The 13,562-nt window shown below is 42.9% G+C and overlaps 1 protein-coding gene across 3 annotated transcripts in view; it reads left to right on the top strand.

Moving 5' to 3' along the window:
• Positions 1–13,562, top strand: part of LOC146066162 (melanopsin-B-like) — a 180,920-nt gene that overhangs the window by 66,647 nt on the left and 100,711 nt on the right. For all 3 annotated transcript variants that reach the window (XM_083179099.1, XM_083179098.1, XM_083179097.1), the window contains 2 exons: positions 4,977–5,084; positions 10,571–10,745. In XM_083179099.1, coding sequence (XP_083035225.1) covers positions 4,977–5,084; positions 10,571–10,745 — 283 coding nt within the window. The remainder of the gene's footprint in view (positions 1–4,976; positions 5,085–10,570; positions 10,746–13,562) is intronic.

Raw genomic sequence — 13,562 nt, 5'->3', positions numbered from 1 at the left:
AAAATGAAAAATTTTGAGCCAGAACTGCATTTTTGTGTAAAAAAATGTAATTTTTCATTTTCACTGCCCAGTTGTATCAAAATTGGTGAAACCCCTGGGGGTTTGAAATGTACACTATACCCCTAGATGAATTCCCTGAGGGGTGTAGTTTGCAAAATGGGGTCACTTGTGGGGGGCTTCCACTGTATTGGTGCTTGGGGGGTCTTGCTAATGCGACATAGCACCCACCAACATTCCACCAGAATCTGTGCTGCAAAATCCAAAAATCACTCCTTCCCTTCTGAGTCCTGCCATGCACCCAAATGGTATTTTTTGGTCACATGTGAGGCATTGCCGTACTCGGGAGAAATTGGGGCACAGATTTTGGGGTGCTTTGTCTCCTTCATTCCTTGTGAAAATGAAAAATTTTGAGCCAGAACTGCATTTTTGTGTAAAAAATTTAATTTTTCATTTGCACAGCCCAGTTGTATCAAAATTGGTGAAACCCCTGGGGGTTTGAAATGTACACTATACCCCTAGATGAATTCCCTGAGGGGTATAGTTTGCAAAATGGGGTCACTTGTGGGGGGGTTCCACTGTATTGGTGCTTGGGGGGTCTTGCTAATGCGACATAGCACCCACCAACATTCCACCAGAATCTGAGCTGCAAAATCCAAAAATCACTCCTTCCCTTCTGAGTCCTGCCATGCACCCAAATGGTATTTTTTGGTCACATGTGAGGCATTGCCGTACTCGGGAGAAATTGGGGCACAGATTTTGGGGTGCTTTGTCTCCTTCATTCCTTGTGAAAATGAAAAATTTTGAGCCAGAACTGCATTTTTGTGTAAAAAATTTAATTTTTCATTTTCACTGCCCAGTTGTACCACAATTGGTGAAACCCCTGGGGGTTTGAAATGTACACTATACCCCTAGATGAATTCCCTGAGGGGTGTAGTTTGCAAAATGGGGTCACTTGTGGGGGGGTTCCTAAATTTTAGCATCTTATGGTGCCTAGAAACCTACATGGTGCCTAAAAAATAATCTCATAAAAAGGAGGCTCCAAAATCAAGTAGGTGCTCCTTCTATTATGAAGCCTGTGGTTTGGTCAACGTGCACACTAGGGCCACATATAGGATATTTATGAAAACAAAAGAATTGGGGGAATCAATTTTTAGTCACATTTCTCGGTACTTGTGAGTTATCCGGGCTGCCGATTTTTTCATCGCGCCCGAAATCGTGGGCGATGCGATGCCCACGATTTACCATAGACAGTAATGTTAAAAGACACGATGGACCCGATTTCCGACCCGATTTCCCATAGACAGTAATGTTAAAAGACGCGATGGACCCGATTTCCCATAGACAACAATGTTAAAATAAAATGACAATATGAAATTGGCCAATATGTTTTTAAAAAAAATGTTTCATGGCCCCCCACCACCGTTAACGCCACCCCGCTATTGACGCCAACCCGAAGCGTGGCCAGCGCAGCGAGCCCGCGAGGGGCGGCGGTACGCGTCCTCCGACCTTTTCATGCCCTACTATCCACTAGGGCGTGGAGTGAGAACAGAATAGTGTGCCGAGCGCAGCGAGCCACCGAGCCCGAAGCGTGGCGAGCGCAGCGAGCCCCGCGAGGGGACGCGGACACCTTCACAGGTATCCGCGTGCCCTTGCGGGCTTCACAGGTGTCCGCGTCCCCTCGCGGGGCTCGCTGCGCTCGCCACGCTTCGTGCTCGGTGGCTCGCTGCGCTCGCCACACTATTCTATTCTCACTCCACGCCCTAGTGGATAGTAGGGCATGAAAAGGTCGGAGGACGCGTACCGCCGCCCCTCGCGGGCTCGCTGCGCTCGCCACGCTTCGGGTTGGCGTCAATAGCGGGGTGGCGTTAACGGTGGTGGGGGGCCATGAAACATTTTTTTTTAAAACATATTGGACAATTTCATATTGTCATTTTATTTTAACATTGCTGTCTATGGGAAATCGGGTCCATCGCGTCTTTTAACATTACTGTCTATGGGAAATCGGGTCCATCGTGTCTTTTAACATTACTGTGTATAGGAAATCGTGGGCATCGCGTCGCGGCCCCTTATAACGGCCACGACCGACACGATGCCCCCGATTTGGGGCTAAATCGCGGGCATCGCGTCGGTCGGGTGTCCTTAACTTAAGGACAAAATCGGCAGCCCGGATAACTCACAAGTACCCATTTCTCTAGTAAAATCTACTGTGTTCCTTAGAAAAATTTATTAAAATTGCAAATCTGCAAAAAAAATGAAATTTTGAAATTTCACCTACACTTTGTTTTAATTCCTGTGAAACACCTAAAGGGTTAACAAACTTCCAAAATGCTGTTTTGAATACTGTGAGGGGTGCAGTTTTTGAAATGGCATCATTTATGGGGGTGTCTCACATACAAGTCCCTCAAAGTCACATCAGAACTGAACTGGTCCCTAAAAAAATCAGTGTTTGAAATTTTCTTGAAAATTTGAGAATTTGCTATTCATATTGTAAGCCTCCTAGTGTCCAAAAAAGTTAAAAGGAAGTTGAAATAATGATGGAAACATAAAGTAGACATATGGTCTATGTTAGTTATTAACTATTTTGAGTGGTATGATTATTTGTCTCACAAGCAGAAAATTTAACATTTTGCAAATTGCTAAATTTTCCATTTTTTTACGACATTTTGGTATTTTTCACAAAAAAACACAGACTGTATCGACCCAAATTTACCACTAATTTGAAGTACAATGTGTCACGAGAAAACAATCTCAAAATCACTGGGATAAGTAAAAGCAAAAAAAAGTTATCCCCACTTAAGTGATACATGTCAGATTTGAAAAAAAGGGCTCTGTCAGGAAGGCAAAAACTGGCTGTGTCAGGAAGGGGTTAAAGTCCCGACAAGGACAAAATCCCGACATTTAAAATCCCTCACGACCTGTCAACGGAAAGTCATGTTGACTCTTTCACCTGTACATTCTATATGTCGGTATTTTAACCCTGTCGGGATTTTAGATGTCGGGATTTTGTCCTTGTTGGGATTTTAAATGTCGGGATTTTGTCCTTGTTGGTATTATGACCCATTCGGGATTTCGACCCAGTCGGGATTTTGACCGTCGGGATTTCATACCGAATCCATCAAGACATTGGTTGCATAATCAATTAGGCCTCAGGTTGCACACAGTGGGGCCAAGTCAACCAGAATCAGGCCCAGCAACCCATAGATACTGCCAATGTTGGACTAGGACATGAAGGGCCCCATCCAGGGGAATTGAGTGGTATGGGCCTATGTTTTGAGGTGTGGCCAATCTTCACAGGGGGTTTCCCATGTGTCCAACCCTGTGTTCTGCATACAATTCTGCAATCTATGGGTTTCCCTGTGGGGAAAAGCCCTTGCAACAGTATGTGTGGGGCTGCTGGACTTATTTGAATAGGTCCAAGCAATTAGCAGCTACAGTAATTGGATCTGTGAAAATGTGCATTGCTTTTGCTGCTGCACTTGAGCAGTGTGCACTGTATTTACATACAAACATAGTAACATACTGTACGAAACATAGTAATCAAGGTTGAAAAAAAGAAGTTAGTCCATCAAATACAACCTATTTGACTTGTAACTACTGACTTTAGTAAGTCCTATCTACATGATTCCCTTAGCAGTGGCATAGGGTGCAGCCAGGGCACCCGGAGCAAACCCATGTCACAGTGCCCCCCCCCCCTCTCAGCCTGGTTAGTCTATCTTTGTATTCTAGTGATTTGAATACTAATTTAGTCGCCCTTCTCTGCACCTGTTCCAATTCATTTATGTTATTTTAAGGTGTGGTGCCCTAAACCAAACACAGTATTCCAAGTGTGGTCTCACCAATGACTTGTTTTAATGCATGTCAGTGTCTGGTTTTTATTTTGCTGCTGCACTTTAGCAGTGTGCACTCTTACCCAATGTATCATCTATGATGACCCCTAAGTCCTTCTCCACTGCAGAATTCCCTATATTAAGTCCTTTTAGCCTATAAGTAGCTTGTTCATTTTTGTTCCCGTAATGAATTACTTTACATTTTTCAATGGTAAACCGCATTTTCCGTCTTTGCAGATTAATAAGTGATTGTAGTGTATCCACATCCTCTCCTGATTTATTTTTCTTACTCAATTTCATGTCATCCGCAAATATTGCAATCTTACTCACTATGTCGCATCATATATCATTAATGAATATATAAAAAAGGTAGGTTCCGAAACTGAACCTTGTGGGACTCCACTTTGGACCTTACCCCAGCTGGAATGTATGACATTTACCACCACTCTCTTCCCCTTATTGTGCAATCAGTTTTTAATCCAATTACAAATTGTATATCCTACCCCTAAGTTACCTAGTATTATTAATAGCCTTTTATGAGTCACGTGTCAAAAACTTTAATGAAATCAAGAAGTATTACATCAACAGGTTTCCCTAAGTCCACGCCCCTACTGACTTCCTCATAAAAGGGCATCCAATAATACATTTCCCTTAGCAGTACTACTTGAACTATATTTCTAATATTTCAGGGTAGTTAAAGTTACCCATAATAATAATGTCCCCTAAGCTGGCCACTTTTCCCTCCTTTAGCAAGAGGTCTTTTTCCTTCTCTGCATTTATGTTTGGTAGTTTATAACACATCCCTATTATTATAAGTTTTTTTAGCCCCTTTAATGATACCTGTGATTTCTACCCATACCAATTCTTCTGACTCCATTGTGCTCTTGTATATGTCTTCCCTTATGTATGGTTTTAAGGATGGTTTAACATATAAACATACCCCCCCTCCCATTCTACATATATTTTCTAAACAGACCTTCTATGTAAGCCTCCCACTCATGTGATTCGTCCCACCAAGTTTCGGTAATAGTAACAATGTTGAACCCTTTCTATAGAATATAATGTAATGCAGGTGTTTAATGTTTAAATAATACAGCAACATCCCTAACATTTTGCAATGTTCACCTACAGTATTTATTTCTATTTTAGCCACGGGAAATCTTTAACACCGTATACCAAGACTTTTCCAGCAGTTATAGCTAAAGCCTCTGCAATTTATAATCCAATTATATATGGAATAATTCATCCAAAGTACAGGTAAATCAGTTTAGTGATTGAAATACATTATAATTTTTATAATTATTATTATTTACATATATTATACTACTGTATATCTGTAAGTAACATTTCAGCATCCATTGGCATTATGAATGTTCGAACAAGGACATGGGAACCTGGAAGTTCTTACTTAGACTGTGATATCACCATGCTGCTACTGGGCATGCTTATTTGTAGTTCTAGTCAAACTCCAACCTCCGCCCTTTCTCCTAAATACAGCTTCGAGGTAGAGAACCTATCTCCACTTACAGGGGTGCAAACATAATATTTCCCTGTTTAATTATGACTAGAAAACAGAAAAATGATCTCCACCAGCACAATGGCTATTGCTTCCATAGGCATACAGTGTAGCAGAAAACCAGGAACCGTATAAGATGTTTGGTAAGCAGCAGATATAGCACCTCCAACAATATCTGAATCAGGCCCAATATGGTTTATTTACTAAAATGGGAATGCTAATGAAGATGGGATATTGCTATGGGCAACCAATTAGATTCTATATATTATCTTCTATAAGGTGCTAAATAAATATGTTGCCCAATCAGTTGAATTCACATCTTAGGGAAATAAAACATTGGGGCAGATGTATGAATCTGCCCCATGTTTTTAAAGGACGGGTGCTGCTTCTCCAGCATAACATGGAGAAGCGGACACCCATTAAGGGCAGATGTATGATCCCCCTCCCAAGCCGACAAGGAGAGCCGTTATGCCCAGCGCTAACAGCTCTCCTTATTGGCTCCCCGGCATCCTGCGCATGTGAAGGAAGCTGGCAGGCAGCTGACATCCGCTTATATCAGCTGGCTGCCCCAACACCCCCCCCCCCCCCCCCCCCGCAATTGCGTCACTGGGCGATTACCATGGGAATGCCCAGCGTTTTCATGGGAATGCCCATGAAATATTGGTCGTTCCATTGGGCTGCACCCCCCGCTGCCCCCCGACCGCACTGCAAGGTGTGAGCGGGATGGCGAACATGTAGTTCGCCATGCCCACTCACACCCTGTGTCTGCTCATGCGCAGAAATGCCTAAATTATCGCTCCCCCCTAAGAGTGCACAGGGTACCATATCAACTAGAATAAGCCCCCATTTTCACAGTTTATATGTGTGTAAGTCATGGTTGGGCAGTTATTTTAGCTGGGGGAGGTTCACTTGGCATTGTGTGAAAAACTCTTAAAGGCCGCACACCTGAGAGCCTAGCTGATCGCATTCAGATTTTGTCCATATAGTTGTAGTACCAGTGTCACTCTGCAAGGTGGACTAATTACACCTCCATGTAATGTATTGTAACTAAGCCCTGCAATTCAAGAATATTAGTAGAGTTTGACTAAGGCACTGATTGCTGAAAGTGCACAGCAGGTGTACATATTGAGGTGAGTCTGCACAGCAGAGTGGCTTAAACAGTTTATTCGGTTTATTAACCAAGTAGAAGCAGATACTGTAGCATTAGATACACGGTTACACAGGTGCAGACTGCAGGTGATATGCTAGAACCAGACTGGAGAGTACAGGGTATTTTGGGTGTGCTAGGTGCAGTATCTTTGTTTTACAGTGTTTGTGACAGCGGGGTCTTTGCTGTGCACAATGGTAGTGGTACAGTGCTATAAGGCTCTGTAGTTCCTCTTTAGTAGAAAAAATATAGAAAGTGTGGGGTGCGCAATTAGCAGCAGCCGGTACTGGGGATTGTCAGTCCCTAATATTTATGGCAAGCAAAGAAAAATGGTTTGTACCGGCGCTGGCTGAAACATACACTTGAGACGGTATATTGTTATAAATTTTACTAGTTAAATCACAATATTTTACAAATAAATAAAAAGATATGCATTTATAATAAAATTTTAAAAAGATGACTAATTTGTAGGGCTCAGTCTCTTCATACAAATTGGTGGTATATAAGGAATGAGAAAGTTATAACCAGCTGAATAAGGTAAGATATATTACCATCCTTGTAGATATAATTTGTATTTTGTATTCCAAGGGTTAATTTTGACCAATTGTTCCCAGTGCTCTGAATTTCAATGAGCTCAGGATTCCCTTATGGCTCACCTAGGTATCCAATTCAGGGATTATACTGAATCCCACAGCCGCAGCTTGATTCCTGGATCCAAATATGTGGTGTGCTGGTAGCAGGGATGGTTGGTGTAGGTCTCTGGGATGGGTTACCCCTTAGCTGGTCAATTGCTGGTGCTCAGCAATTGACCAGCTAAGGGGTAACCCATCCCAGAGACCTACACCAACCATCCCTGCTACCAGCACACCACATATTTGGATCCAGGAATCAAGCTGCGGCTGTGGGATTCAGTATAATCCCTGAATTGGATACCTAGGTGAGCCATAAGGGAATCCTGAGCTCATTGAAATTCAGAGCACTGGGAACAATTGGTCAAAATTAACCTTTGGAATACAAAATTTATAACAATATACCGTCTCAAGTGTATGTTTCAGCCAGCGCCGGTACAAACCATTTCTCTTTAGTAGAAACAGTATCCTCAATTCATGTACACTTGATAAGGACGTTGAGGAGAAAGACATGTTTTGTAGTCACACCTGCACAGCAGGTCATGTTCACAGGTATATCTCTGGAGAGAGTCATCCCGGGTTCTAGTGCTTGTCGGCTCTGGGCTAATCACAGAGGCTAATCTAACAAAAACCACATTGTTTTCCTTTCATATAAGTCCTTATTTAAAATATAGCAATGTGTGGACTTGTTTATTACTAACTGAACATAACGGCGGGGGATCCTCCTGTGGTGCAGGCAGAAGTGGTAAACATGGTGCTACACGCACGTTCCTCAGGCTCACATGATGTCTTAGGGGGGTACTAAATTACCCCTGATGAAACATCAGGAGAGAAAAATGTTGTATTGCCAATCATTTTTATTGCCCATTAAAGGATCCGTTTCACTGCGAAAACACAAAGATTAAGGGAAACCTGTGTGTTTTCGCCCAGCTGCAGCCCCATTTTTGCTGAAAATGGGGCTGCTTACCCAATAAGCTGCGAAACGCGTCACAACCAAAGCTAATTAGATAACCATGGCCAAGCCTATTACCCGTAGTAAGCGATCATGGGTAATAAGATATCAGCCTTAATGTGCCTGTATACTCCTTCCAAGCAGCATGCACGTTCAGTGTTTAGGTACACTGAGAAATGTAAATTTACAGTTATACACAAATATCACAAAATCGTTGACCAGTGTAAAAAAAACATCAGGTCAGTTCACCAGTTGTTCCCTATAAGATTGCTTTTTATTAAAAGAGAAACACAATAAACAGAGAAGGGAACTGCGCTCTACCTCTGTTGTAACCAGAGATATTAAAATAAAATAAAATATGTATGTATAGAAAAATAAATGTCTCAGAGAGCCCAATATAAATAAAATAGTCACCTGTCCATAACATGTGCAGATCCGAATGTAACTCTCTCTGAACATGTTATATTTGCCCCACCTGCAGTGCACATGGTATTGTCCATTAAAGAAGGAGTTTGCTTTTGTAAACCAACCTGAATTAGGCCCTCAGTTTCATAGCTAGGAAATTGACATTATTATTCAGTTTTTAGATACACTTTTTCCATTTTCTTAACCTTGAGCTGCTACCTTTGTACCATTTCAGATGATTCTCTAGAATTGAATTGCTTAATTTTCAATAAAACTGGGAAAAAATTTGCTGCAAGACATGTGGGTTATTAAATATTAGTATGCTTTAATAGACTGAATGATAAATAAATAAATGATTGCAAGTTATTAAGATGTGAAAATACAGTATGTGAAGGCAATAACCAAACTCAACACTACACCTAGTGTCTGACCCCTGGTATTCTCCCATGGCATCCCGTAATTAATAAAGTCTTATTGAATGTCAGCTTCAAGGAACTGTGTATGAAAACCATGTAATATCAATGAAGGCTGGCTTTCTATCTTTTGTGATTCTCCTTGTGGTGTGTATCCTTAAAAAAAAATTCATCCCAAGAGGACTCGGGGCCAGATGTACTAAGCTTGAAAGGTGATGAAATGGGGAGTGATAAACCACCAGCCAATCAGCTCCTAACAGCCATGTCACAAGCTGTGTTTGAAAAATGACAGGTAGGAGATGATTGGCTGGTGGTTTATCACTCTCGATTTTATCACTTTTCAAGACTTAGTGTATCTCGCCCTTTGACTGTTAAGTCCCATACACACTGGGTGATTCTGACGACTGCATGATATAGTGCAAACACATTGAATGACATTGTTAACAATATTGTTCAGTGATGTCATCAGGTCCCCACTCCATACATGCAGTCATTGACATTTTAGTCAAAATTGACCAGCATGTACAGATAATGGGGGGAGGAGTTTGTTAATGATCCGTGGGAGCGTGCATAGTTTGTGTGTATGCACTGGGCGAGATAATAAGCTTATCTATGCCTTCTAAGCAATATTTTTCATAATGTCGCCCATAGTGTACGCATAAATTGTGACTATGGCCCTTATTCTGGTTGGTGCGGTAATGTCCGCGTGCGGCCGGCCTGCCGATGTTTTGTGTCTGCGCATGTGCAGAGGCGTCTCTGCGCATGTGCGAACGGGACGCATGTCCAAATTCCGCATGAAATGTGTACACTACGAACAGGGGGTGGAGAGGGGCGTGAAGGGCTGTTTGGGCTCATTACCATATGTTTACACCCCGCGTTTCATGGGCGTTCCCATGAAAACGCTGGGCGTACGTATGGTAATGCGGTCGTGACGCACGTGTAGGGGGCGGACATATGACATTGCCGGATGTCAGCTGCCCGCCCAGATCCCTGCTTTTGCACGGAGAAATGCCCGTGTGGTCTGAGGTTGCGGGAGCTGCCTGGCCACTCGGTCCTGCATTCGATGGTCTGCGACCATCGAATGATGGGGGAGGTTCCCTGAGATGGAGGAGGTGTATTCATGAGAAATACACTTGCGGTCCGTTCGGGCAGCTTCTTACCGCGTTCGGACGGAGTGAGCGATCCGTACGAAAGGCGGGGTTTAGGACGCACGGTCCTGGCCGCATATTCGGCTCCGTCCGCACAGACCAGAATAAGGCCCTATATCATCAATGACTGCATGTAAGGTGACATCACTGAACGATATTGTTCAGTGTGTCTGCAATATATTTTCCAGCCAGCGGCACTACCGATATATTTAACTATATTGTAGTGGCTGGAATCGCCCAGTGTGTACGTGTTCCTTATTCTTACACTTTTTTTTGTAATACTATCATCTATAACAGTGGTTCTCAAACTTGGTCATCAGGACCCCACACAGTTCACATTTTCCATGTCACCCTGCAGGTGTACTCATTACTCACTGACACATTTTAAAAGAGCCACAGGTGGAGAAAATTTATTTGAGGAGACCTGCAAAACATGCACTGTCCTGAGGACCAAATTTGATCTATAACATCATAGTAAATTTGCAGTATGTGTTGTATTTTATTTATTCTAATTCAATCATCTAAATTCCTAGGGAAACCATTCACAAGACTGTGCCTTGTCTACGCTTCCTCATCAGACTACCCAAAAGAGATAGTATGTCAGCATCCAATTTTGAGTCTTCGTTCAGAGGTTCAGTCTACAGTCGACAGTCGATAGCTTTAACTAAGAAAAACAGCTGCATTTCCACAGTGTCCACAGCAGAAACAGTGAGTTGAAATTTTTGGATCATACCATATTAAAGCATTTGCAGATCATTTTAACATCTGCTTCAAAATAAAATAAAGTTACAGTGCATCAGTGTGTACATGATTAAATCAAAATGATAAAAACAAAGTAATAATAATATTTATTTATATAGCGCTCTTCTCCAGTAGGACATAAACAACAGCATTCATGTGGCACATTGGGGAGCACGCCTTGGATTTGATTCCCACCAGGGCTCTATTTGTGTGGTTTGTATGTTCTTCCCATGTTTGCATGGACTTTACTGATACCTGGTTTCCTCCCACAATGGCCTTTATTCAGATCTGATTGCAGTACAAATTTGTTTGGAAAATGGTCAAAACCATGTGCATTGCAGGTGGGGCAGATGTAACATGTGCAGAGAGAGTTACATTTGTGTGAGTTATTTTGTTTCTGTGCAGGGTAAATACTGGCTGCATTACACAGCAATTTAGATTTCAGTTTCAACACACCCCACCCAAATTTAACTCTCTCTGCACATGTTACATCTGCCCCACCTGCAGTGCACATGGTTTTGCCCATTTGAGAACAAATTTGTACTGCGATCAGATCTGATTAAGGGCCGCTGGTGTAATAAATAACTTCTGACAAAATGTAGTATGTGTAAAAAGGTTTTGCAGCCTTCCTGATTTTTTTTTTTATATTTGTCCCAAAAAATACAGTTTTTAATTCATTATTTGACTTATTACAGGATAAAAAGTTATCCAAAAAAACAATATCACTATTGTGAAAAATTAAATACCTTACTAATACCATTTTCAGACAGCAACCAGGACTTGGACCCTTAATTTTCCTGGGCTTTTGAACATCGGTTGGTCTTGGGCTAAGCTTTATACACCTTTTCCCAGAGCACTTTGGCACCAGGTTATTTCCAGATGGGTTCCTTACACACAAAGGGCAGTATTCAATGCTTTTTGCTCGCTGTGACAGTCAGCAGTGATGACTGCTCGCTGTCACAGCTTGCACAGTCAGTATTCAAGTGACCCCCCTGCACACGCCATTTCCACCTCGCCATTTCCACCTCGCGGAAACGGCGTGTGCGGCCGCCAAAACAACGAGGCTCGCGGGTAAATGCAGCGGGCTCCCTGCATTAGCCGCGAGCCCCGCTGTTTGCGGGAATACTCGCTGTCCTCTGACAGTGAGGATTCCCCCGTAATGTTGAATATGGAGAGCGGATGCCGCAGGGGTTAAACGGCGAGAGTCGCTTGTTTTTGGCAATCCTCGCCATTTTACCCCCTCGCCGAGAACATTTAATATGACCCATTGTCTGTGTCTGCATTCGTGTTTGCCCTGCAGCATCCTTTTCCGGTATATCCCACCCCACACTCCCATTGGCAGGTCCAGTACTGTAAGCGGCCAATATGAATGCACCTTGTTTGCTCAGTGACAGTTAGAGGTTCTGTTCCATGAAGTCAGAGTGCATGTTTCCCCCCTGTTGCTGACTTTGAATAACCTCAGACATGTTGGGAGAGGGGAGTGTGAGTACTGTCGCATTGGAAGGAAGTTCTGCAGAGGCTTCAGTGACTTCCGCCATAGAGACAGCCAGGTCTAGCCAGAGTATAGGAGAGCTCAGTAAGCCAGCAGCTTTGAAATTTAACCTGCGCCTTAAATCCTGGGCCTTTCACAATGCAGGCAGCACAAGTCGGACCTGGGAGTAACTCTGGTAGTCGACAGGGGCAAAGTCCAGGCAATTCTGACCTGCTTGGACCTTTTCGCACAGAGAAATTCCTGGGTTCAAATCTCTGTGTGAAGATCCGTCTTTCCTATTATGGTGGAGATATTTTGAACACATTAGAGGAGTTTACTGCATGAACTGCCTTCTTAAGGTCCTGGCACAGCATTGTCTTGCTGCATAACCTAGTTGTGCATGAGCTTTAAATGATGGACTGATGACTCCTCCCCCTAAGAGCAGAATGCATTAAGTTGCCAGGTTTTGAAGCAGCACACCATCCCACACCCTAACACAGTCACCACTGTGTGACAGTGGGTATGTTGTTCTTATTGTGGAATGCTGTGTTCTCTTTATGCCAGATATAACATGACCCATGTCTCCCATGTTTGGCTCATCAGTCCACAGAACATTAGCCTACAAGGCCTGAGGATTGTCAAAGTATTTTTATGCAAATGTGTTACTCTTGGTAAGCAAGCCCTGCAGATCCTTACATTTTTATCTGGGTTCTTTTGTGACTTCCTTGACGAGTCATTCATGCCCACTTGAGGGTATTTTAGTAAGCTGACCACTATTGGGAAGATTCACCAACGTTCCAAGTTTTCTCCAGTTGGAGATAATACAGTAGCTCTTTTCAGTAACTTTATTTCTTATCTCTTCTAGAATTTCTTTTGATCAAAGCATACTGTGCTGCATGAGGCACTGCTGCAATGGTCCTACTGTAGTTTAGTGATGTTAAGCCCCGTACACACGGTGCAATTCTAGCAATAATCGCCGGGGATATGGCTGCTGAGCGACCATATCCCTGTGCTTACGGGGCGACTGTCGCCAGGAGCACGCTCTTGCAACGATCTCTGCAATGGTCGCTGGTCACAGGAGCATGCTGGAGATCAGCTCTTTCCCCCGGCAGTGTCTCTTTTTATCAGTGACCATCTCTGGACGCTGATGAAAAGGAGATACGGAGCAATATGATTGCTGGCAATATATTGCTCAGCAATATATTGCCAGCAATCATATTGCTCTGTGTAATGGTGCTAGCAGTAATCAAGCCTGATTATGTCTAGTCTAATGGAATCCAATTATAAATTATTAGTTGAATCAGTAACTAAGG

The sequence above is a fragment of the Crinia signifera genome, chromosome 1, assembly GCF_055691185.1.
Source record: "Crinia signifera chromosome 1, ASM5569118v1, whole genome shotgun sequence".
Lineage (NCBI taxonomy): Eukaryota > Metazoa > Chordata > Amphibia > Anura > Myobatrachidae > Crinia > Crinia signifera.
The sequence above is the reverse complement of the archived record's forward strand: the minus strand, read 5'-3'. Positions and strand labels throughout refer to the sequence as shown.